The 25701-nt window shown below is 38.8% G+C and overlaps 4 protein-coding genes across 4 annotated transcripts; 3 read left to right on the top strand and 1 right to left on the bottom strand.

Annotated features, from left to right (window-relative positions):
• The first annotated feature begins 1250 nt into the window (after positions 1-1250).
• LOC121777788 lies at positions 1251-1700 on the top strand. Its single transcript, XM_042175148.1, has one exon. It carries the CDS (start codon positions 1251-1253, stop codon positions 1698-1700), a length of 450 nt encoding a protein of 149 aa, XP_042031082.1.
• A 6721-nt stretch (positions 1701-8421) lies between these two features.
• Positions 8422-11581, top strand: LOC121777418 (triose phosphate/phosphate translocator, chloroplastic-like). Its single transcript, XM_042174670.1, has 12 exons — positions 8422-8732; positions 8819-8884; positions 8955-9020; positions 9099-9177; positions 9476-9596; positions 9681-9776; positions 10044-10156; positions 10246-10323; positions 10423-10539; positions 10745-10844; positions 10941-11041; positions 11278-11581. Exons 1-12 carry the CDS (start codon positions 8479-8481, stop codon positions 11293-11295), a joined length of 1209 nt encoding a protein of 402 aa, XP_042030604.1. The 5' UTR covers positions 8422-8478; the 3' UTR covers positions 11296-11581.
• Positions 11582-12337: 756 nt separating this feature from the next.
• Positions 12338-21613, top strand: LOC121777439 (homeobox-DDT domain protein RLT1-like). Its single transcript, XM_042174703.1, has 19 exons — positions 12338-12930; positions 13391-13858; positions 14017-14096; positions 14390-14680; positions 14767-14853; positions 14960-15124; positions 15231-15453; positions 15837-15937; positions 16061-16147; positions 16409-16561; positions 16663-16818; positions 17149-17358; positions 17799-18195; positions 18301-18482; positions 18574-19053; positions 19258-19839; positions 19915-20019; positions 20131-20391; positions 20659-21613. Exons 1-19 carry the CDS (start codon positions 12804-12806, stop codon positions 21415-21417), a joined length of 4914 nt encoding a protein of 1637 aa, XP_042030637.1. The 5' UTR covers positions 12338-12803; the 3' UTR covers positions 21418-21613.
• Positions 21614-21775: 162 nt separating this feature from the next.
• Positions 21776-23254, bottom strand: LOC121777441 (dnaJ homolog subfamily B member 13-like). The gene is made up of 2 exons (XM_042174704.1): positions 22862-23254; positions 21776-22728 (listed from the first exon to the last, which is right to left on the bottom strand). The coding sequence occupies exons 1-2, from the start codon at positions 23024-23026 to the stop codon at positions 21874-21876; spliced, it is 1020 nt and encodes a 339-aa protein (XP_042030638.1). The 5' UTR covers positions 23027-23254; the 3' UTR covers positions 21776-21873.
• Positions 23255-25701: the final 2447 nt, after the last annotated feature.

The following is a 25701-nucleotide window of genomic DNA, read 5'->3' as shown; positions in this document are numbered from 1 at the left end:
AACACTACTTCTCTCTTACTTTTTCTCCTTCTCTCTTATTTTTTTCCCTTCTCTCTTACTTTACCAATTCTACATTAAAACCCGTGCCGTTTACAAAGTGTTCTATTTTTAAAGGACGGAGGGAGTATAATTTAATAAATTAGATCAAAGTAATTCAACACTAATTATATATAAATTTAATTAGTTAATGAAAAAGAATTTAATTTTAACATTATATATTTACAAAGCCCAATACATAATTTTTTTTAAAATACATAATAATAGAACCCAACACCCAAACTAAAACTCTATTTAAATAAAAATTTACAATTAGAAATTATTTAAATTTAAAATACTCCATTTGATCTAACCCACTAAACCCACTTTATACCTAAAAAGGCTAAACTAAAGCCAATTATGTACATAAATTAATAATTTAATAATCCTACAAACCATACACAAATGTTCAGCCTTCATCTCTGTTAACATATGTGTTGCTAATAAGGATGTTCTTGCAGATTCATACACTAGCAATGAGTCCAATAAAGGAAGTGTTGAAACAAGAGACGTGGCATCATCTCCCATAAGCTGGAAGGATATACTCCTTGGACCACTTTGTAGACAGAACAAAGGAAAGAATGAAGAGCGCGTGGCATGTGGTCCATGAGATCTAATGCAGTGTTGATTTTCTATTGGTTGCACTAGCTGTAGTTTGTTAGGCTTCCTTATCTATTTATGCTTGTAGTTATATATAGAGCAGTGTTGAGAACCATCTTCTCGATGATTTCAGATTTTGAATTATCAATGCATTGCAATTCTATTTTAGCTATGGGTTTCCTTTTACTTTATCGCTTCTGCTCTAAAACTTTCATAGTATCAGAGCCTAGGTTCATCCTAGTTTCTGTATACTCCCTCTTTTCTGTTTTGTTTTATTATCCAAATCATGGCTGAAAGTGACAACTCAGGAGGTGAGGAAAATGCTATCTCACCATTTTCTCATTCTGTCATAGTGTTGACTCAAACTCATCCGATAGCAGTGAAGCTTACGGAGAGCAACTATTTGGTGTGGAGACAGCAGTTGATGTCCACAATACGAGCTTTTGATCTAGAGCCCTTTCTCTTTGAAGATCAGGTGGGTCCACAAAGAATGATAGTCGTAGAAGAAACATCCAAAATAAAGTTAAATCCAGAATACTCACCATAGAAGAAGCAAGATCAGCTGCTAGCGTCTTGGTTGCAGTCTTCTATCTCGGAGAACATTCTTTGCACTCATGGTAGGGTTAACCACAAGCCGTCAGATCTGGCAAGCATTGGAGACCAGTTTTGCTAGCCAGTCTAAGGCAAAAGCAATGCAGTATAAGATGCAGTTTCAAAATATCAAGGACTCTTTGCCAATAATTGAATATTTGGGAAAAATCAAGCGCTGTTGTGATCTTCTTGCAGCTATTGGATGCAAGATTTCAGAGGATGATCAGATTCTGTATGCTCTGAATGGCCTAGGACCTCAATATGATCCTGTTATGGTGGCAATCTCAGCTCGTGTAGATGGGTGGACAATGCAGGAAGTATCTTCTCTGTTGATGAGTTTTGAAACTAGATTGGAAGGCTCAAAATCCTCTTCCTCGCATATAAATGTTGATGGCTCTATTTCCTCTTTGAATCTCACTCAAATGCCTGCCTTTAGAAGAGAAGTTTCTCCAGCCCCCTCAAGTAATACATAAGGTAACATGTACCCTTCAAATAGGTCTTTTGGAGGTGGGAGAAGAAGAGGTGGTAGATCTGGTGGAAGAGGCAGAAATGGGAATATATTGGAGTGTCAACTTTGTCAAAAACCTGGCCACACTGTAGATCGTTGTTGGCATATACAAACTTTTGCTTCACAGCACAATGCTCAATGGTCTCATCAGCAGCATCAACCACTCTTTCAGCAGCAATTTGGAAACTCTCATCCTGCTGCTCATATTGCTCAGATCAGAGGAACTTCTGCTTATGGATCTCCTTCAGATTTCAACACCAAAACTCACTCAGATGCTTCCTCCTCTATATCTTGGTACCCAGATTCTAGAGCGACTCATCATGTTTCTAATGATCTGAATAATCTGAACAGTGCCTCAGAGTACAATGGAGGTAATTCTCTACACCTTGGTGATGATTTTGGCATTGACATTGAACATATTGGTGATGTTATTCTTACTCCAGCCTCTAGTACGCATCTTAGTTCTCATTCTCCTAGATTTTTCCATCTTAGTAATTTGCTTCATGTGCCCAAAGTCTGTAAAAATCTCTTAAGTGTTTCTCATTTTGCCAAAGATAATGGAGTCTTTTTTGAATTTCACCCTTCCTTTTGCCTTGTGAGAGATCAGGACACCAAGGAGGTAATATTGCAGGGCACACTTGATAATGGGCTTTATAAATTCCTCTTCAACAAGGCTCTCATCTCTCCAGCTTTTTCCCCTTCAATCAAGACCAAGTTAGCCTCTGCTTCAGCTTGCTCACCTGCTGTTTTTCAAATTTCTTGTAAACATTCTGATAGTTTAGACCTTTGGCATCAAAGACTAGGGCATTGTGTCTTGCCTATTGTCAAAAGAACTCGATTAGATTGTAATATCCCTTTTGCTTCAACGAGTTCTGATTTTGTCTGCCATTCATGTTGCATATCCAAGAGTCACAGACTCTCTTACTCACCTTCTTCCTCACATCATAATGCACCTCTTGAACTAATTCACTCTGATCTCTGGGCCTGCCCCAATCGTTTCCAGAAATGGTTTTCGATACTATGTTAATTTCATTGATCACTATAGCCGTTTCACTTGGCTATATCTCCTTAAAACTAAAGATGAATTATTATCTGTTTTCAAACACTTCAAATGTCTGGCTGAAACTCAATTTGCTTGTAAACTAAAGTCTCTTCAAAGCGACCAGGGAGGTGAATATAGAGGTTTAACTGATTATTTAAACTCTGAGGGAATACATCATCGAGTCTCTTGTCCATATACCCCTCAGCAAAATGGCCTAGCGGAAAGAAAACACCGATATTATATATTGTAGAAACCGGTCTTACTCTCCTTTCTCAGTCAGATCTTTCCTCTGGTTTTTGGGATGATGCCTTTGCTACTGCAGTTTATCTTATCAACAGAATTCCATCTCAAGTCTTGTCCTATAAATCTCCATATGAACTTTTGCACAAAGACAAGCTAAACTACCTGTCACTCAAATCCTTTGGTTGTCTCTATTACCCTCACCTACGACCTACAAACAAATCCAAGCTTGATTTTAGATCTGATGTTGCTGTGTTTCTTGGCTATAGTATCTCACATAAGTGCTATAAAGCTCTTCTTTGTTCTGGGAAGGTCATTATAACTAGGGATATCACTTTTCATGAGTCTATCTTTCCTCATAAATCAATGCCCCCACAATCATCATCATCATCATCACCATTCCCTAATTCATCTACTTTGTCACATACTTATTTTACTCTCTTCTCATCAATACCTAGGACTCCTCCACCTCCTCCAAACAATGATCTCAATTCTTTTTCAGCTACACAGTCATCTTCCCCACCCCTACTCATGTCTTATCTCCACTCCCTGCTCATATCTCATCTACTCCACATACTGCTCATCCCTCTTCTCCTGCCATCTCTGATTCCTCTTCTTCTCATTCTAATCCTTCAATTTCTCATGACTTACCCTCTACATCTCCACCTATCATCTCCGGCAGACACCATATGATCACTAGAGCCAAAAATGGAATTTTTAAACCCAAGGCTTTAACTGCAGCTACTTTTTCTACTGAGCATGATGAACTTCACCTTATTATACCTTGCTCTGCAAAGTTTGCTCTGGCCATTCCAGTTTGGACGTGTGCTATGACAGAAGAGTTTATGGCTTTACTTAAAAACAAGACTTGGTCTCTCACCTTTTTACCTCCTGGAAAGAATTTGATAGGCTGCACTTGGGTGTTTAAACTAAAAAAACATGCTGATGGTTCTATTGCAAGACATAAAGCTAGATTGGTTGCTCAAGGATTTTCTCAAGAAGCTGGTCTTGATTTTCTTGAGACTTTTAGTCCAGTTGTCAAGCATAATACAGTTAGGCTTATCCTAAGTATTGCTGTTACTTATGGATGGGATATTAAACACTTGGATGTGAATACTGCATTTCTTAATGGGGATTTGAATGAAGAAATCTATATGAAGCAGCCCCCTGGGTTTGAACAAGGTCCTCCAGGCATGGTGTGTAAGCTCAATAAAGCTTTATATGGTCTTTAACAGGCTTCTAGATCATGGTTTCTCATGATGCAGTCTACCTTGATTGGTTTTGGTTTTACCCGGTCTAAAGTTGATCATTCTCTTTTCCTCATCAAGACCAAGTCCGAAACTATCTATCTTCTTCTTTATGTTGATGACATGCTCATCACGGGCAACACTCAATCTGGAATTGCAAGAATTGTCGATCAACAGAATAAGAAATTTTCTATAAAAGATTTGGGGGAAGTGAAGCATTTTCTTGGGATTGAGGTATAAAAAACTGCTCGTGGCCTACATCTTTCCCAAGCTGCCTACATTACTGAGTTACTAAACAAAGTAAAGATGGCTGATGCTAAGCCACATCTTACACCTATGGTTTCTGATTTAAAGCTAAGCAAGACGGAAGGAGAGCCTACTATTGATGGAAAATTATACAGAAGTATAGTTGGGGGTCTACAATACGTCACCATTACAAGGCCTGAACTTAGTTTCTCAGTTAACAAGGTGAGTCAGTTTATGGCATATCCTTTGGATACTCATTGAAAAGCTGTAAAACACATTTTAAGGTACTTAAGTGGCTCTGTAGATTACGGACTGCTTATTAAGCCTTCTTCTTTTAAGCTAACTGGATTTTCAGATTCTGATTGGGCTTCAGACATTGATGACAGAAAATCAACATCCAGATATTGTGTTTATTTTGGGGATAATCTTGTGTCTTGGTCTACAAAGAAACAGAAGGTCTTATCTCGGTCAAGTACTGAGGCGGAGTATAGAAGTTTAGCTGTTGTGGTCTGTGAAATAACAGGGATCAAGTCTCTATTAAAGGAGTTGAGCATTCCACTTCAAGGATCTCCCATTGTTTGGGTTGATAATCTAAGCACAATTGCTTTGGCCTCTAATCCAGTTCTACATTCAAGAACCAAACACATTGAGTTAGATATTCATTTTGTTAGAGATAAGGCTGCAGCAAAGGAGATAGATCTTAGACATGTTCCATCCATTGACCAAGTTGCGGATATTTTAACCAAGCCATTGAGTCAGCAATTCTTCTCGAGGCTCAGAAAAAAATTGGGAATCTGTTCTCGCACCTCTCTCGAATTGAGGGGAAGTGTTAATATATGTGTTGCTAATAAGGATGTTCTTGCAGATTCATACATTAGCAATGAGTCCAATAAAGGAAGTGCTGAAACAAGAGACGTGGCATCATCTCCCATAAGCTGGAAGGATATACTCCTTGGACCACTTTGCAGACAGAACAAAGGAAAGAATGAAGAGCGCGTGGCATGTGGTCCATGAGATCTAATGCAGTGTTGATTTTCTATTGGTTGCACTAGCTGTAGTTTGTTAGGCTTCCTTATCTATTTATGCTTGTAGTTATATATAGAGCAGTGTTGAGAACCATCTCGATGATTTCAGATTTTGAATTATCAATACATTGCAATTCTATTTTAGCTATGAGTTCCCTTTTACTTTATCGCTTCTGCTCTAAAACTTTCAATCTCTCTTTCTCCTCTCTGTTCGTCCATTTCTCTCTCCCCGGCGGATATCATTGATGCACTATTTATTAGCACTAAAAATACCTGCAAGTTTACAGGGTAGATCTAGTATAGCTAAAGGTCAGTACCGGGATATCGAACACATGGAATAAGATTGCAACTGACTATCATATACTAAGCATCATATACTATTTAAAGACACAAATGTTTTTTTTTATTTGATTTTATTAAACTAGACTGAAAAATAAATAAACAAATAAAAAGAAAGCATATAAACAATGATACAAAGCAGGCATAGGAATGTAGAATATTAGGATCCAAAACACAATCGACTTTCTTGAATTACGGTCTCTAGAGTTATTAAGTCGGTCACTTAACTGGATTAAACCCTCTCCCGAGGTGAGAAATCCGTAGATTAGGTGTTGAAATCAAAGTCCCATTTAAATCTCTAACATCTAACTCCTAAAAGATCGTTAAGACCAATGACCTCACGTGAAACCTCAACTCTCCCGAGTTCTATTGAATTAAAGTGTGAATTAGCCATTTTCCAAGCCAACTATTTCATGTCCCGAGTACTCTAATCAACTCTAACATGTATTCAAGAGGTAGCTAATCAATTGAATATAGAAAGTGCAAGGATAAATCGAATAACTACAAGAGCTAACAAGGAAAATCAATCGAATATCTTGATAAAAAATTCTACAATTGATGTTTAACTCATAGACAAGTAAAAACTACAAATAAAGTACGAGACATGAAAGAAATTGATAAAACCCAAGGTTGAATCTTCAATCTTCAGTCTTCTCTTGCCTGGATCTGTAGAACTCCGCTCCAATAGAAGATGAATGAATTTAAGGGTGGAATATGAAATGGAAGAAGTGTAGAGAGAGAGAATGATTGGAGGCTCTGAGATAAAGATTATGAATTAGGTTCAGAGTTATTTATAGGCTGAAAAAGGTTTATTTTTGATAAATTTCGTGCCCTACAAGAAATAGGAGAGATTTGGCTTCGCAATATAATAATTTATTTTCTTCCGTGAATTTCCGATTAAATTCCCGTCAGCTTTGACTGCACTGCGCAACGTTCGTAGAATTGTCATAACTTTCTCCACAGAACTCCGATTGAGACATGCAAGATATCCACGCGAAGCTCTTTCGAAGACGAAGAGAATGGAATGCAGTAAGCACTGAATGGAGTTCAAAATCGCTGGAAGAATGGGCTCGAACAGAGGCTGCTGCACTTTGGCCTTTTTTCACATTTTTCTATCTTTTTCTATCATTTATCAACAAACACGTCAAAAATACCAAATGTATAACATATGTAATTTAATAACATAATTTGCATGATTGACATTTAAAACAAGTCAAATCTAGTCCTTAAGAACATGTAAAATCTGTGTTTGTCAATCATCTCACCTGTGCCGCCTCTCCGCCCGCTTCCCGCCAGCCTCGCCGCCTTCCGCCACCACACCAAACCACACTTCAAACTCAGCGCTGCCGTCAGCGGCGGCCCCACCACCAGCAGATGGGTCGGTCATTGGACAACTTCCAATTCCTCTCTTTCCCGTCGGGCATTCCAGACGCCACAATTTCTGCACCGCCTCCCCCGCTTCCTGCTCTCCGGAGCGCCTGCATTCATTTTTCTTGAACAACCGCATTGCCACCACCTCCTCCTCAATCCCGCCTGCACAGCCTCTTCGCCGGCGTCAGCTCTCTTTCTCTTTCCTTTGATGTTCTTCTTCTCCGGTGGATAAAGATCGGATCTTTGAAGTGGTGGCTGGAGATGCCATGTTAGGGAGGCTGAGAGGACGCGAAGGACGGATTTGACGCAGGGAAATCGGAGCTATCGCATGCACTGCCTAGCCGCCGCCGCCGGAGCTATCGCCTGATTCCAAGAGCTCTGCAGTGCTGCAATCAAAAATAAAAAAATCAGTCCACAACAATGCACATTTACACTTCAGTTAATGGTTTGTTTATATAAATGTTTAATCTTCTTTGAGAAGCTTTTTTGCCCAGTGATATTTGTCTGCCTCTGTCTAAACTGTCTCCCTCTCTCTCTTTGTTTAGAATCTGCACAATGTTATTAAAAATACACTAACAATTAATAATAAAAAAAGGTAAATACAGCTATTACACATCTCTTTCCAAAAAGGGTATAATAGGAATTTCAACTGTCCCTTTTTATTCGTATATATTTTATTTTGTTGTAATTGATTTCACAAGAATCAGCTACATAAAATGTCTTCCTTGTGAAGTGGTTATGAGTCACCTATGTCGAGTTTCATTATTTTGAAATATATGTTTATTTAAGATCAATTCAATAAAAGTTATTCACCAAATAGTGAGTGGTGATGTGAATAATATGATGTAAATTGAATTGAAATTCTAAATATTGATTAATGTAGGTTTGTATATTTCGAATTTGAATTACAGTTGCCTTGTTTTGTAAAAATATGGTTGAAGTTAATTGTCTGTAGCACACATAAGTCTTGAGAGGTGCGGCTCGAGCACGACTTTCCCCTAACCATGCCGCTCCACCTGTTTGCGACTGAACCTTTTGAAAATAATCCGCGGTAGATTTTAGTCCCTTGGATTAAACTTTCAATTAATGCGAACCGTCGATTTCTTTAGCCGATTGCATCCACTCATCCTCGATCGCCACTCCCCTGGTGTACATTAACCTTCAATTTATTCTTAGCTCTGCCCAAAAAACTCTCAATCACTCTCCCCATTCTACTTCTCTTTGCAGTAAAAAATGGAGTCTCGCGTACTCACCGGCGCCCCCATTCGCGGCCTGGCTCTTCCCCTGAAGCGACTCACTGGAAACTGCACTCTCCCCGCCACCAAGCTCACAGGAAGATTGAGCGACGGCGGGAACTTGATATGGGGAAGGCAGCTCCGGCCGGCAATACTGCTCGAAGCTTCACCGGTCAGCGCCACTGTTCCGGAAATGAAGAGAGGGAGCATCCGCCCGTGCTCCGCCACTGCGGAGGGCAGCGACTCCGCCGGGTGAGATCACGTTTCGATATTAATTTTTTCACGAGAAACGCTAACACGACGCCGTTTCGTATCCTCAATGCATTTCTTCTTCACAGGGGAGCTAAGGTCGGGTTCTTAGAGAAATATCCGGCGCTCGTCACCGGATTTTTCTTCTTCATGTGGTACCTCTCCTAACTTTATTCATCTCGCCTGTTAATGGGAATTTCTGAATGAACAATTCCATTTTTGTAGGTACTTCCTGAACGTCATATTCAACATTCTCAACAAGAAGATCTACAATTACTTCCCCTATCCATAGTAAGCATTTTGTATAATTTTGATTTGAGTCACAATTACCCAAAATCTAGCTTTGTAATTAGTCAATTTTTGCTGCAGTTTTGTATCAGTTATACATTTGTTTGTTGGTGTTGTCTACTGTCTCGTATCCTGGGCTGTTGGCCTCCCTAAGCGCGCTGTAAGTGCCTCGTCAGCTCTTAGCCCCATTATCTATAGTTGTAGGTATAATGTACTAACATTTACTAGTATATATGAACTTTAATTCTTTTGAGTGATCGCCACCATAAAAAAGTCTAATTTATGAGATGGCTAGTAGTTGTATAATGGAGATTGAGAATCTGATTTTTATGGTCCATACTCGTTAATGTACAATAGCTGGTGATCTCATACTTGTGTTATAATGCACTTGGTAATTGTATGTTATCGACATTGATCATTGTTCTGCTTTTTTCTTCTTCTTCTTGGTATGTGCCTAGCCAATTGACGGGAACCTCTTGAAGTTGCTCATCCCTGTCGCTGTATGCCATGCACTAGGCCACGTAACTAGTAACGTCTCTTTTGCTGCCGTTGCAGTCTCGTTCACTCACACTATTAAAGGTGATCATCTGTTATTTGGACTGAAGCTTTTTTTTCTTAGAGCGATACTCATTTGGCTTGTCGTTTTCTTTAACTTTGGATCAGCCCTGGAGCCTTTCTTCAATGCTGCGGCTTCACAGTTCATTCTTGGACAACAGATACCTTTGACGTTATGGCTGTCTTTGGCACCAGTTGTTCTTGGTAAGTTCCACTTTCACCTTATGAAGTGCCAAGTTAAGATTTTTTGCACTTGTAAATATTGGAGCAAGCAAAATATTCATGGCTACACTCCAAAATAACTTTGATGGATCTAATAATATGATTTATTTCATCCTAGTGCTGGACATGGTTGTCACTTACAGTACATGACTATAAGTATGGTTGCATGTGGGCATTGATATACAAGTATAAGCTAGGCCATTTTCCTCTATCCAGTTTCATAGTTTTAACTTGACAGACTAACTGCAGGTGTGTCGATGGCATCACTGACCGAAATGTCCTTCAACTGGTTGGGCTTCATTAGTGCAATGATTTCCAACATCTCCTTCACTTACAGGAGCATATACTCAAAGAAAGCTATGGTCAAGTGTTCTCCTTTTTACCTGAATTTCAACTGGATCACTATCTTCTCTAGTATGTCTCATCTTTATCTGATCAATTCTCTATGCAGACTGATATGGATAGCACGAACTTGTATGCCTACATTTCAATCATTGCCCTTATCGTCTGCCTCCCTCCCGCGATTATTGTATGTTTTTGTCACTCTCTCTCTCTCTCTCCATATATTTCTGCACTACTTATTTCTTCTTAATTGGATTCCTCACTCATGTTCTCATGCACCAAACAGATTGAGGGACCTCAATTGCTCAAGTCGGGTTTCAATGATGCAATTGCAAAAGTGGGTTTGACAAAGTTCATCACGGATCTTTTCTGGGTTGGAATGTTTTACCACCTCTACAATCAGGTAAATACTTGAGCTCTTAAGTTATTAACTTGTTATATATAATTCTAACTAATGCCTCTACTAGAGATACAGTTTTCTAATTAAAATTAATTATTGCATCTTAGCTACCTATAACAAATTATAAGTGTTGCTGCCCAATTACGTGGCAATGGTCTATTCCTTTTCAAGCTCGGCATCTTACAACCTAATCTTTTTATACTCTCAGCTGGCAACCAACACCCTTGAGAGAGTGGCACCTCTAACCCATGCAGTTGGGAATGTGTTGAAACGTGTTTTCGTGATTGGCTTCTCAATCTTGGTCTTTGGTAAATTCTTCTACAATTTTTGGCAATTTTATATGCAACATGGATGATGAATGTAATGGCACAGCAAGAGATTTATTATGAAATCTTTGATCTCAGGTAACAAGATTTCACTACAAACTGGTATTGGTACTTCCATTGCCATTGCTGGAGTTGCTATGTACTCTTTCATAAAGGCTAAGATGGAAGAGGAGAAACGAGTAAGACCAATTATAAATCCGTTTACAATCACAATAACTTAAGCTATGCTGCATGGCCTGCTGAAATTAAACGAAAAGCACACCACGAATCAATAATCATCTTCCTACTATTATGAGCTATATCTAAGATCTGATGGCATCTTGATTACCAGGAAGAAAGTTTAGGTGTTCTTTCTTGTTTGATTTACATGGTCTTTTACGTTGGCGTGACGAGTTTGTTGCTTTGTTCTATGCAGCAAGGGAAAGCGGCATAGGTGCTGGACGCAGAAGAAGTCTCAGGTGAAGTTGTAATACTATATATATCCGACAACAAACTGGCTGCCTGAGAACGTCTTTTGGCGTTGTGAAATGAGTCTATTAATCTTCATTTATTCTACTTTCAACTGTCGTATGTATTTCCGGTTAATAATATGACTCGTGGCGCGGTCAACATTGTGATCAGAAGCCCTGAGCTTAATTGTTATTAGAAAGTCGAGGATGGAATTTGTGAATAGTCTATTTTCGTGGGAACAGACTACTGGAAGGGGTTTTTCATTTTAATTTCTTGTTATTGTTCTTGTTCTTGTTCTCGTTCTCGTTCTCGTTCTCACACTAATTTGAGCATTCTCTCACACTGATCTGAGCATTCTCGTGTGAGTTTCTGGGATGATTATTGTAAATAATTGAGTTATCAGGTAATGAATGAACCTTTCCTCATTTTGCAATTGGAACACATCATTTGAAATTGTGCGTGGTGTAATTACAGTAGTGCAAAACTAACTTCAATTTTTTTTTGTTGTCTCCAAAACATTGATATACTGAGCATAGCAAATGTCAGAATAGAAAATTTAACACAGGCACACAGCTATGTAAGTTATGCCTATGTAAAGATAATAGTAGTGGTATTTATTCTGTAATGTTACATATTTCCAAGGAAATTATATACAATAAAAAAAACAATTTATCAATAAGAATAATGCGGTATTTCATTTCTACCATATTGACAATAAATAAAGGAAATAAATGAAATTTAGCTAGTCTAAGAAACCAGTTTTCACTACTAGAATATATCCCATTTAAAACAAATGAATTGCAGCCGTCCACAACTGGATTCAAGTTCCTGACCCGGATCAAATGTAAACCCGGCCCAATATATGGCCATTTAGCTAACAAAGCCCATATCTTGATATTCAGATTTGCGGACTAGAAAACAAAAGATTAAAAGTGAAGGAAGTCCCAAAATACCAAAAACACCCAGAATCATAAATCCAAGTCCCCAGCTTTTAATGCACATATATTACCCCCAAAGAAAAACAATCGAATAAAAGCCCCTCGAAAATAAAAATATTTAACGCATTTGGAGAAAAGATGGATTTTGATAGAACCGAGATGGAGCTAGACTATTACTGCCGCTACTGTTGTTTATGTGTTGTTGGTGGATTTAATTTCTTCGCTTTATTATTGGTTTTTATTAATAATTCGTCTCTGGATCTCCAAATCTCCTCGTTTCTTTCTCTCTCTCTATCTACAAATTTCGTATTCATCTATTGGATTCGCAATCACACCTGTCTCTATATATTTTATACACCGTGTTTCTATTTTTTTGTGTTGTTATATTACATGGACTTCACACTCGCGTCAAATTCCTCGCCTTTTTATTTTGTTTTGTATTCTTTCCTGCCGAGATAGGGAGGGGAAGGATTTTTATTGGCCTTGTTGGAACCCTAGCTTTTGAGGGGCCGAATTTTGATTTTTAGAGTTTGTGGTTGCCGATTGATCTCTAATGGATGCTGGTTCCGAGGGGGAGATCAATAGGATCATGAATCATAGCCCGCTGGAGGGGTCTAAGCGGCCCAAGCGCCAGATGAAGACGCCGTTTCAGCTGGAAATGCTCGAGAAAACCTATGCCAGTATGTTGTCCTTTTTCCCCCGGTCATGTGGATGTTGTTCTGCGATGCAATTCGTGTGTTTCTCTCTCTTTGTTTTTTTTTAAATTCTAAAGATGATTTTTTTTTCCTGGGTAAGTAAGTTTTATTTTGGTTATGCTAGGATGTTTATGTATGCTAATATGATTAGTGTTGTTATTAGTAATTTGTTTTTCAGACATTTTGTTAGAAGATGCGTGGCATCTGTATGGTTCTTTTTTTCCTTCTTTCGTAGATTGATTTTTGAAAAAAAACATTGGACTAAGTGATAAAGACTTGAGGTTGTTAAATTGCTGAGTTTCTTGCAAGTTCTGAAACCAAGGTGTTGTTGTCGATTGAATGTTTGCATTGGTTTGGAGCATGGATATAAAGAAATTGCTGGCTGTATTCTGATTAAATTCTACTTGTGAGTGATGGTATTGGCTCTTATGGCTCTTTTATGCAGTGGAGACATACCCCTCTGAGGCAACCCGTGCTGAACTGTCAGAGAAACTAAGTTTAACGGATAGGCAGTTGCAAATGTGGTTCTGTCATAGGAGATTGAAGGATAAGAAGGAGTCGGTGGGTGTGGTAACCATGAAACCACACACTCCTGGACCTGTTGGAAGGAAGGGATTCATCGAGCCCCCCAGAGAGGAACTGATGACAGCTGAACCTGGCAGTGGACATGTCTCTGGTTCTGGATCTGCCTCTGGCTCTGGCTCTGGCTCTGGGTCAGGTTCAAGTCAGTATAATGCTGGAGATGGTATGCCTATGGCGCCTACTAGGTATTATGAGCCACCTCGATCAATCATGGAGCGTAGAGTGATTGCATGTATAGAGGCACAGTTGGGAGAGCCTTTGAGGGAAGATGGACCAATTCTTGGTGTGGAATTTGATGAATTGCCCCCTGGTGCATTTGGTGCCCCTATAGGTATATTTGGTTACTTATTGATACTTTGATAGTATTCAGAACATTGAATAATACATGGCTGTAAAATATCAAGGCTTAGTTGATACTTATGTTACCTTAAGATATGTATACACGAATTGTATAAGAACTTACATATCTCTGTGATGCTCATATTTCAGTTAAAGTAGAGCAGGAAGACAGATACAGACATTCTTATGAGAGCAAATTATATGGGCAGTACGATGCAAAGAACCTCAAAGTTTGTTCTCTGTTCTTCATATATAGTTTATATTGTTTCTTTACTTCAACTTGTTATACGAACACCAGTGGTGCTAAATGAGAATAATTCAGTTCTCATATCATACCCCTTCCCTTTAATGTACTCTTATGATAGTACCGTCATTAAGCTGCTTTTACCACATCACAATCGATACTTGAATGACATAAGTCACTAATATCTGTTGATTGTTGTTCCTAAACACCAGCAGTTCTGCTACTTTTGTTTCACTGAAATCAACAAATGGCTTAAATTTATACAATCCTATTTCTCAGACTACATTAAGTGGCCCTCATGAAGCATTGGAGACCAAGATTAGGACTGATGCATATGGACATGTCACTCAGCCGTACGTATATGACTCACCGGTTGATGGTCCTCTCCCAAAAGGCTTATCGCTTAAGCATGAAAATGGGCTTCTCTCCAGGGAACATGTTGTTGAGGGTCACACCTCAAGAACAGATCTGTATTTGCAGCCAGGCAGACAGATGCAGCTTTCCTTGTCTCCTAGTACTGACTTTGTTACACCAAATGATACTAATCTTTGTATGGAGGGGAAACATAAGGTAGTCCTTTTATGTTTGGGTTTTAGTAATAAAAAGATTTGAATATTGTACTGATCAATCCAATATTTTATTTTAACCTCATATAGAATGATGACTCTCGAATTGGAAGAAATGGTCAATCCCATGAGAAGACCCGAAAAGAACTTGAGAAACAAGATGTATTAAAGCGAAAGGTCTGGGTTTTGTTCATTTTCTTTTAAGGGCTAGTTCATTGTAAGGTAACTGCACAGAATCTCGGACTTGCTGACATCTGTCTCTGTTATTCTGTCCACATTGTAGAGAGAGGAGCAAGTTAGGAAAGAAATGGAGAGACAAGATCGTGAAAGAAGGAAGGAAGAACAACGACTTCTGCGAGAGCAGCAGAGGCAGGAGGAAAAATTTCAGCGTGAGGAAAAGCGTGAAATGGAGCGGAGGGAAAAGTTTATGCTGAAGGAACTTATGCAGGTATGTTAAGGTTATGTTTTACATGCTATCTTCTTTTTGACGTGTTATCTTTCTTGATTGTGGTAGTGACTATTGAATTTAATTTTGTTCCAATTGTTAAATCCAGGCGGAGAAAAGGAAACAGAAAGAAGAGCTCCGCAGAGAGAAGGAAGCAGCAAGACAGAGAGCTGCAGTGGAGAGAGCGACAGCTAAGAGAATCGCTAAAGAATCCTTGGAGCTAATAGAGGATGAACGTCTTGAATTAATGGAATTGGCTGCTTCAAGCAAGGGGTTACGTTCAATATTGTCTCTTGATTATGACACTTTACAGAATCTTGACTCATTCCGAGGTTGGTATTGCTCACTACATTATTGTCTCTTGATGGTGACATTTTTTGAAAAATCAGAGACTTAGGTATCTAATTTCAATAATGATACCAGAAATGATATATTGGTACCAGTACTTTTCCTTTACATTCGTATTTATGGAAATGACATGGAACTGAATGCAATGTTTAGTGCTTCTTGTCAGTGCCTTCACATAACTCGTGCTTGCTGAGTCTTCTTCTTTTAGATCTTACACTAGATCAAGGGTTATACCAGCATTTGATAATATAAACCTAAGCGTCATGATTAACACATGATGGTTTTAAAGATATTACTAGAGGGGAGTTTTATTTATATTTAGGTTGCTTTATGCTGAGAGTTATTTATTAATTTATTTCCCCTTCAGATGCTTTGTGTGATTTCCCTCCAAAGAATGTAAAATTGAGAAAACCTTTTGCCATTCGACCTTGGATGGATTCAGAGGAAAATGTTGGGAACCTCTTGATGGTATGTTTCTGGACTGCTACTTCTTTCATCCTCACTTCCTTTCCAATGAGTTAGAGGGGCCTTCATTTCCTGGAGATAATACTCCATGTTTTATGAATTTCTGAAATAATATTTCTCTTTCAGGTTTGGAAATTCTGCTTGACATTTGCAGATGTTCTTGGCCTTTGGCCTTTTACCATCGATGAATTTATACAGGCTTTTCATGACTATGTGAGTTTTAGGATGCTTTTGTTTTTCTATACTTTCTGACCAGCCACTCTTCACTTTTATTAATTCCTTCTTGTTTACTTTCTTTTAGACTAATTCTATTGTCATCCTTTTCTCTGTGTACTGATGTGAGAGCAATAACCATAATTCCATTTTTTCTGAGTTCCTTTCATATTTATTCATCTCGGCTTTCCTTTTCATATCCTTATTTTCACCTTTTGTTTCCGGTGCAAGTATTCATGGTTTCTTGCGTCCTCATCATAGGATTCAAGACTACTTGGAGAAGTACATACTGCACTTCTGAAGCTTATTATAAAAGATATTGAAGATGTCGTGCGGACTCCTTCTGGTGGGCCAGGCACAAATCAGTATAGTGCTGTTAACCCTGAAGGTGGACACCCACATATTGTTGAAGGGGTGAGTACTCCCAGTGGATCCGATTCTTTTTATTTACTTGGGGTTTTGTTTTTCAATAGCTGTTAGCGTGTTACATCATTAATATCTGGCCACTGTTGCAGGCTTATATGTGGGGTTTTGACATAAGAAACTGGCAGAGGCACTTAAATCCATTGACATGGCCTGAGCTATTAAGGCAATTTGCACTATCAGCTGGTTTTGGCCCTCAGTTGAAGAAAAAGGGCATTGATCGTGTTTCCAAGAATGATAACGACGAGGTATCTTTTTGGTTCTGCCTCTATGACTCCATGTGTATTCCATGTACCTGAGTACAATCTTGTCTCGAACTGCATTATACCAGACTTCAATTCCAGATGGAACTGTTAATATCTTATGGGAAATCCGAAAAAATGAAATTGTTGTAGAGTAACTCTAAAAGTAATTACACTTATTATTAGCACTCGGACAGCAAATTGATCATTAAATTCCACTCACTTCGTGCTCTTGAAAACACCCTAATTTCCTTGTCACAGCACTGAAGAAACTTAGTGGTGGTAACTTTAGCTGTATATAATTGCACTCGTTAATATATGCTTGCTATCTTTCAGAGTAGAGGTTGTGAAGAAATAGTGTCTACTCTAAGAAATGGTTCAGCAGCTGAGAATGCTGTGGCTATTATGCAAGAAAAAGGACTCAGCCTCCAACGCAAGTCAAGGCACCGGTTGACTCCAGGAACAGTCAAATTTGCGGCTTATCATGTCCTTGCCCTTGAAGGAAGCCAAGGGCTAAATGTTATAGAGCTTGCAGAGAAGATTCAAGTAAGTAATAGCTAGAATTTCATAGTGCTTCTCTGATTGTGTTTGCATGCTTCACTTCCAGTTTTCAGGATTTCTTAGTTGGGTTACACTTTACTATGTCATGTGGTTTTAGTCTTTCATGTGAAGACAGAGAGTATGTTTTGGATAAAAGCAATGTATGTTTTGTTGATTCAAAGTTTATGTTAAGGATCGTATTGATCATGTGGTTGGAAATGTAGAAATATATGTAAGTGGTAGGTGCCATATTGAGCATTGATGACCGAACAGGGTTGAGAAGGTTTTTGGTGAGCCTGAGCCATTCCTTAACTGGATAAAACAAGCATGGTCTTTAGTGTTTATCATAGTAAAAAAGATGGAAATATGCTTTTGGGTTGGGAACTTGGTGATGGGGGAAGGCCTTCTTTTGTTTTACTTACTATTTGGTTTTGTGTATTTTGTAGAAATCTGGGATCCGTGACTTGACAACGAGCAAAACTCCTGAAGCTTCAATATCTGTTGCCTTGTCGAGAGATCCAATACTCTTTGAAAGAATTGCTCCTTCGACATATTGTGTGCGGCCAGGTTATAGAAAGGATCCTGCTGATGCTGAATCAGTGATTGCTGAGGCCAAGGATAAGATACTGAGATATGCAAATGGTTTCTTAGCTGATCAAAATGTCGACGAGGAAGAAAGGGAGGATGATTCAGAAAGTGATGCTGCAGAGGGTACAGAAGTTGATCATTTAGCAGTCACTTTGGATAAAAACGTTGCATGCAATCAAGTTGTCTTAGACTCTGGTAATGGTAAAGGCAAGCTTCCTGGTGATGGTTTACTCCAAAATAAGGCTGCTGCTGCTGGTAAGAATTTAAATGTCTTGTTGCATTTTTTTGCAACTTTTTTTAAATGTTTGAAATATGAAAGCTCGAGCAAGATCACCAATTAGCTACCTTCATTTTTTGCAGATATTGGAGAGGCTAATCCGGACCAAGATATTGAGATTGATGAAAGCAAAACTGGTGAACTCTGGCTCCAAGGGCTCACCGAAGGAGAATATTCTGATTTATCTGTCCAAGAGCGTCTTAGTGCCCTTGTTGCCTTGATTGGTGTTGCAAATGAAGGAAATTCAATTCGTGTAATTCTTGAGGTATGATATTTTTTTTAAATGTTTTAAACAGAAGGGATCTAGATCAGTTTAAACTCATAAGGGCGACTTCTGACTAATAAAATGGTTGCAGGACCGCATGGATGCTGCTAATGCTCTTAAGAAACAGATGTGGGCTGAGGCACAGCTTGACAAAAGGCGAATGAGAGAAGAACCTATTAACAAGTTGTATGATTCTTCTTTCAATGCTATCACAGAGGGTGGTTTAAGTCTGCTAGATGCAGAAAATAAAGCTTATGATCCATCCATATCTTCTGTTGCGGGAGAGGATGCTCACAATACCATTGATAATCCTGACGCCTCCATGGGTCAATTTGTTTCTCCAGCTCAGCAGAATGGAAATATAACAGAGAGGTCAAGGTTGCAGCTAAAATCTTATATTGGCCATAGAGCAGAAGAGCTATATGTCTACAGGTCATTGCCCCTGGGTCAGGATAGAAGAAGAAACCGATATTGGCAGTTTATAGCTTCACCTTCCTGCCTTGATCCTGGTTCAGGGAGAATTTTTGTTGAAACTCCCAATGGCTGTTGGAGACTTATTGACTCCGAGGAGGTACTTACAAATTTATTTACTCAGCTCCTATTTCTCCTTATCTGTTTTCTAGTTAGGTGCTTTGTTGTTGCGTCTGTGTAATGTTCCTATCAGTTAGATACTTAGATTGTTCTTGGAAATGCCATCTTTACTCTATTTCCACCCTATTTTGTTTTTGTTTATACTATCTCAGCTCATTTGATGCTCCTTTTATACTTCTTGCAGGCATTTGATGCTCTTTTGACAGCTTTGGACACTCGGGGGACAAGAGAATCCCATCTGCATATAATGTTACAAAGAATTGAAGCGTGTTTCAAGGGAAGTGTTAGAAAGAATCGTTTGTATCTTAATGGGGACAAGGGTCGACAAGAAGATGCTGAACAAAATACTAGCTTTGCTTTTGAAAGTACTGAGAGTCCGAGCAGTGCAGTTTCCACTGCCAGTCATGATACCCTAGAACCGTCGCTTTCATTCAGAATTGAAGTGGGTAAGAATGAAAAGGAGAACTATAACTTCATGAAGAGGTATGGAGACTTACAGAATTGGATGTGGAAAGAATGCTTCAACTCATCCATTGTGCGTGCCCTGGCATATGGAAAGAAAAGGTGCTCGCAGTTATTAGGAATTTGTGACATTTGCCTTGCTACTTATGCTGAGGATGATTGCCCTTGTTGCCGCCTGGCCCAGAGCAATATTGCCGCTAAAGGACATTTCCCTGTGCAATTCAACTGTGAAAATAGTATGATGGATGGAAGAAACAGCCCACTGAGAATCAGATTGATCAAGACTATCCTAATCTCACTGGAGGTGTTACTGTGTGCTTTTTTCTGCATTCTAGGAATCATGTAAAACCATATGCTTACCCTAATTATTGTCTTACAGGCTGCTGTTCCCTTTGAGGCCCTTCATTCTTCTTGGACTGAAGACCAAAGAAATTCTTGGGGCTCTGAGCTCCACAACTCTTCATGCACTGATGGTCTCCTACAGGTGTTTATACCACAAATGCTGCTACTTCATACATGATTGTATCTGGTCTACTATTATTATTCACATCCTTATTTGATTAGATATCTGATTGGTGTTTGGTAACAACTTCAGGTCCTTAATCAGTTTGAGGCTGTGATAAAACGTGATTACCTATCAGCAGATTTTGAAACAACTGAAGAATTATTGTGTTTTTGTGACTCGAGATCTGCTGTTAACAAATCTAATTACCCTGGAGCTGTTCCCCAACTTCCTTGGATTCCAAAAACTACTGCTGCTGCAGCTCTGAGGCTTTTTGAACTGGATGCATCCATCTTCTACACTCCGAGTCAGAAGGCTGAGTCTCACAATGAAAAGAAAGTGGAAGCTCTTCCTGTGAGTGAATCTCCCCCTCACTCTCTCTCCCACCCCCCTAACAACCACCCTCCCTCCCTCCAAAAAAGACCCACTTATATTATGCTTTTAACGAGGCTAAAATATGCAAATGTGGAATGTCTCTTTTATTGCATTGCTTGGTTTCTTTATTTGATGAGTGGACTATATCACTTAAAAGAATTGCTTGATAATTCTGATGATTGCCCTTGCTGGCTTTAAATGAATTCAGTACGCATGCTTATATATTTATTTTTCTGTGGCATACAGAATCTGGCATTACGATATGGTCACCCCAAAGATATCCAGAGGGCTGAATCTAGGGGATTAGACAGATATGGATCGCTGGACGAAAACTGGAATCATCTTCGCGATGCTCCTGGTAGCTCTGGGTACAGGCAGGTGGCTCGTGGTAGAGGAGGCCGGCCGCGTGGAAAGTCACAGAAAAGGGTCATTAATTCTGCACCATCTGGCAAGCGGAGCATGAAACAAGGTGAGACGTTAACTCATTTCCTTCTGCAGCAGGGAATGAGTGCCCCAGGGCAAAAGCATAAACGTGGTCGCCGAACCGTGAGGAGGAGGCCAGAGAAGAAAGATGTTGCAGAGAGTAAACTGGACGACTTGTATGACAACGATACCTTTATGAATGCTGTGGAGGAGCCAGAAAATTCTGGTAGGGAGGAGGTGGTAGCGCATGATTTTAGTGCTAGAAATATTGTGGGCGAGAACGATGATAGTAGCAACAATATGGATGTCGACTCGGATGAAAATGTTGATGACTCCTATCACTATAGTAAATGGGGAGCAACCACCTATGACACCATCTCTCACAGAAGCACTGAGCTGGTCGATATGAGCGAAGATGAAGCTGATGACATAGGTGATGGACAAGGTTATGATGAGGAGGATGGTGAGAATCTAGGGGGAGATGTTAAATTTAACAACTACCCCGACCGGGGTGTCGAAGGGAACGAGGATGATGATGATGATTCTGAGTCGTTGGCATCTGGAGATTACAGCGATGACTGATCGCTAGCTATACAGTGAAAATTATTTTTTCCTATTTTTTGGTATTCTTTAGAACTGCAGCAGTTGAATTAGCTGGTCTGGTATAAACTTAGGTATTGTTTTCTTAATCCAAAGGGCTATGAGTTGCCTTTGTTAATGACTAATTAGGAATACAGCATAATATAAGACGTATGTTAAATGCTAAAAGTTGGAACAACAGACTACTTCGATTTCTTGCATCTTCTTCACAAGATGAACATTCTTCAAGCATTACTTTATTTAGTCTGCCTTGTGTAAAATAAGTTAGCAGTACAACATGATGGAAGAACACTTTCATAGCTTGAACTTGTTCAAAGGCTGGATTTACAAGATGACAGGATAAACAATCAAGTTCAAGAAGCACTATTTGTTCATATAATAACAAACATGTTACAATGTATATATATATCCTTCAAAACTCAAACCCCTCAAAAAAATTCAAGCAGAAAGTAGTCTCTTGATTCCAGATTTCTGATCAGGCGTCAACCTAGTTGGGAACTTAATGTTGAATTTGATTCTGAGATTGCCCTTCTTGGAAGGGTCTTTAGGAAAAGGCATACCTTCTCCGGGAACCACCTCTTCGTAATCGGGATGGATGACGGTGTTGATGGGGACGGTGAGCGTTCTTCCATCCAATGTAGTGAGGTGAAGTGTGTATCCCGTCAATGCTTCAGCCAGCGATATCTTGTGTGTTACAATAAGATCATTTCCATCTCTGGTGAAGACTCTATGCGGCTTCTCGTCGATTATGAATACTAAATCGGAAGGGATCACATTCGGCTGCTCGTTTCCCTTCTCCGGGAAGGTGATCTTGGTCCCCTTCTTCCACCCTCGTTTTATGTCAATCGTCAGAATCTCCTCCACCGGAAATGTCCTCCCACTGGCGTCGTAAATCTCTCTCGAGATTTTCATCTTCTTTGTACCTCCCTTGTACAGCTCTTCCAATGTACACGGCAGCTTCTGCTCTATCGGCGGCGCCTTTCTGGGGCCGGGACTCATCGGCCTGGCTTCCCCGCCGCCGAATGAGCTGAAGATGTCGTCGCCGAACATGGACCCTCCGAAGCCTCTAGTGGCGCCCCTCATTCCTCCGCCTCCGCTAGAGAAGCCGAAGAATTCTGCAAATATGTCGTCGGCGTTTCGTGGATTGAATCTGAACACGTTCGGTCCGTCTCCTGATTGGAAGAACGTGGAGCCGCCGCCGCCACCAGCAGCTTCCGGCGGCGGCACACCGCCCTTGAGACCTTCTTCGCCGTACTGATCGTATACAGCTCTCTTTTGAGGATCACTCAGAACCTGCGGAACGAATTAATGTATTGTAAATTCCAAGTATCAAAATTGGGGATAAATGAATGAACCCTAAATTCTAACATCACACTAAACCGATGAATAAAAACGGTGAGGATAAAAAAGGAAAGGATAGACATACATCATAGGCTTCGGAAATCTGCTTGAATTTGGCCTCGGCGTCCTTCTTGTTGTTGGGATTCTTGTCTGGATGCCATTTCATAGCGAGCTTTCTGTAAGCTTTCTTCAAGTCGTCGTCTTTCGCATTTTTGTCCACCTGCAATATCTTGTAGTAATCAACACCCATTTTTTCTGTCTCTTATTGGCTGGATCTGGATCGAAGTTGAGCTGAATCCAAATTCCAAATGAGTTGCGATATGAATGAATGTTTAAAAGTGAATGGAGGAATTGATGAGTGAGTGAGTGAGTGAATGATTTAATGGCGGTGGAGATGAGTCTGGAAATCAGCACGCTGGCCGGACTAGAATCAGCTCGAACTTTCTAGCTACTTCCATCCGGTCTATGTGCCTCATTTCTATTTTTTTTATCAAATTACAATATTTCTAGATAATGAATGGAGGGATAAACAAGACAAAAATGAGAAAGAAGAGTTGTGAATTAATTTTAGGGAAACAAATTTACATCTACACCTTTCAATCATGGCTTAGCCATATCAAACCACTTACTCTCCCGTCCCAAGATATTTGATTGACTTGTTTTTTTACACTCATTTTTAAAAAATTGCAATAAAAATTAGAGTGAATAAATAGTAACGTAAAAGCATTATTTTTCTCTATATTATTCTTGCTTTTACTTTATTATTTATCCACTCTAACTATTTATTGCAATTTTTTCAAAACGAGTGAAAAAACAAGTCAATCAAATATCTTGGGACGGAGGGAGTACTAAAAACAAAAATGACACAGTTTAACCGTGACTGATAAATGAGTATAATTTATGCATCTAAACAATGAAAATGACACAAGTCAATCAAATATGTTTGTCTACGATTACACGTCCTAGCGGCTCGAATTTTTTAAAAAATAATGAGGATAGAAAAATTAATGAAATCTATTTTCTTGGGCTGTCACTTGATTGGACCATATTTTTTAGATCTTGTAGTAATACTAGTACTTAGTATTTCGATCAATTCTTTTTTTTTAGGCTTTGATTGCTAAAGAATCAGGTTTTATAATCAATTGGGCTGTGAAATGGCCCAATATTGTGGAAATGCTCATATTTTGCCGACTTCATAAAGCAGGCCTATGTTAAACAATGTATCTTGGCATCATAAGTTAAGATCCACTAGTTGAAAATTCAAATAGTTGTCTCATTTACAATATAGATGCAGGATGCTGGTAAGTTTTACCGCTATAAAGAAAAGATTACCACTAAATTACAGAACTTATAGTATTAACTAAATTAAGTAAAAGAAAAAATTTATAATGTATAGATGATAATCTCATACCGATATAATTTAAACTATATTAGGATCCGTTTGGTACACGGAATTGGAATTGAAATTCTATAGAATTAAATTTGAAGAAATTGAATTCTAATTCAATTCCAAATCATATGTTTGGTAAAATGAAGTAATTATATGAAATTGAATTTGAATAATTTGTGCACACACACTATACACAAAATACATACTCACACACACTTCACACAAAATACACATACTATACACATATAATACACACACTATACACATATAATACACACACTACACACATTTAACACACTGAATAAAAAACTGGAATTTTTCAGTTTAAATTTTTTTTTCCGATCTGAATACAAAACTGAAATTTTTCAAAAGTTTTAAACTGAACCAAATTTGAAATTTTGGTTTGTGAATAGTGTGTGTATTTTGGGTATAGTGTGTGTAGTGTGTGAAATTTGTTTAGAGTGTGAAATGTGTGCAGTGGGTAGGGTAGTGAAGCTATCTAATTTTATGACTATTTGAAATTTCAATTTTCTACTTTTGATGTGGAATTCAAATCATAGAATTGAAAATTTTGAAATTACAATTCAATTTCAATTCTATACATTTTTGTGATACCAAACAATGGAATTAAAATTGGAGCCTTCAATTCCAATTCCAATTCCAATTCCATAGCTCCAATTCCAATTCCAATTCCAATTCCATAGCTCCAATTCCAATTCCAATTCCAATTCCATAGCTCCAATTCCATATTCCAAACATACCCTTAATGTATTCTGCCGAATGGGAGGATTGTGATACTAATGAATTATAGTGCTCATGTTTCTTGGTACAAGGGGAAGTGACATCAACATTTGCGGCTCATATTTTTTTCTTAGAAAAAAAACTAAAAATAAAAATCTTTCAAGAAATCAATCACAAGTGACTTGACTAATTGGGTCTTGTAGTTTTAGGTCTTAGGCCATCCACAATGCTGTCACTAAATCGTCCCTTAATCGTCCTTTAAATTACTATTCGCAGGCTCCACTATACTTTTTTACCACATCCCTTATCTAAAGGACGGAACCTGCAACCCTCCGTCACTTATCCGTCCTTTAACCGTCCCTTAAATTACTATTAATTCAATTTCATTTTTTTTTATTTTTTTTCCAACATATTCAATTAATAAAAAACACACTTCATTAAAAATAAAATAACATTACAACATAAAATTCGAAAAAAATTTAAAAAACATAATTAAAATTCCTAAAAAAATAAAAAATACATAATTTAATTTCCTCCGCCAAAGTTTGCCCAAATGTGCTCCATTAGATCATCTTGGAGTTGGGCGTGGGCGGTAGAGTCATGTGTCCTTGCCCGAATAGACAATCGTTCTTGTATAGACGGATGCACTCCACTTCGAGGCGGACTACTTGCGGTTGAGCTTCCGGGGGCTTCAGGGTCGAACCAATTCCCGCCTCGGGTCCTTCGACTTGGACAATCATGTTGTGCAAGATTATGCACGTATACATGATGTCGACTATGCTCTCCATGAACCA

This window comes from Salvia splendens, chromosome 18 (genome assembly GCF_004379255.2).
Source record: "Salvia splendens isolate huo1 chromosome 18, SspV2, whole genome shotgun sequence".
In the NCBI taxonomy this organism is placed as follows: Eukaryota; Viridiplantae; Streptophyta; class Magnoliopsida; order Lamiales; family Lamiaceae; genus Salvia; species Salvia splendens.
This window is presented reverse-complemented; position numbering and strand designations above follow the sequence as displayed.

Coding starts and splice junctions, on each gene's coding strand:
- LOC121777788 (XM_042175148.1), top strand. CDS start 1,251: ATGGTAGGGTTAACCACAAGCCGTCAGATCTGGCAAGCATTGGAGACC.
- LOC121777418 (XM_042174670.1), top strand. CDS start 8,479: ATGGAGTCTCGCGTACTCACCGGCGCCCCCATTCGCGGCCTGGCTCTT. Junction 8,885..8,954: donor GGATTTTTCTTCTTCATGTG/GTACCTCTCCTA, acceptor CCATTTTTGTAG/GTACTTCCTGAACGTCATAT. Junction 9,777..10,043: donor TTTGGCACCAGTTGTTCTTG/GTAAGTTCCACT, acceptor GACTAACTGCAG/GTGTGTCGATGGCATCACTG.
- LOC121777439 (XM_042174703.1), top strand. CDS start 12,804: ATGGATGCTGGTTCCGAGGGGGAGATCAATAGGATCATGAATCATAGC. Junction 14,097..14,389: donor ACGATGCAAAGAACCTCAAA/GTTTGTTCTCTG, acceptor CCTATTTCTCAG/ACTACATTAAGTGGCCCTCA. Junction 16,819..17,148: donor CCAAGAATGATAACGACGAG/GTATCTTTTTGG, acceptor GCTATCTTTCAG/AGTAGAGGTTGTGAAGAAAT.
- LOC121777441 (XM_042174704.1), bottom strand. CDS start 23,026: ATGGGTGTTGATTACTACAAGATATTGCAGGTGGACAAAAATGCGAAA. Junction 22,729..22,861: donor AGATTTCCGAAGCCTATGAT/GTATGTCTATCC, acceptor TTCGTTCCGCAG/GTTCTGAGTGATCCTCAAAA.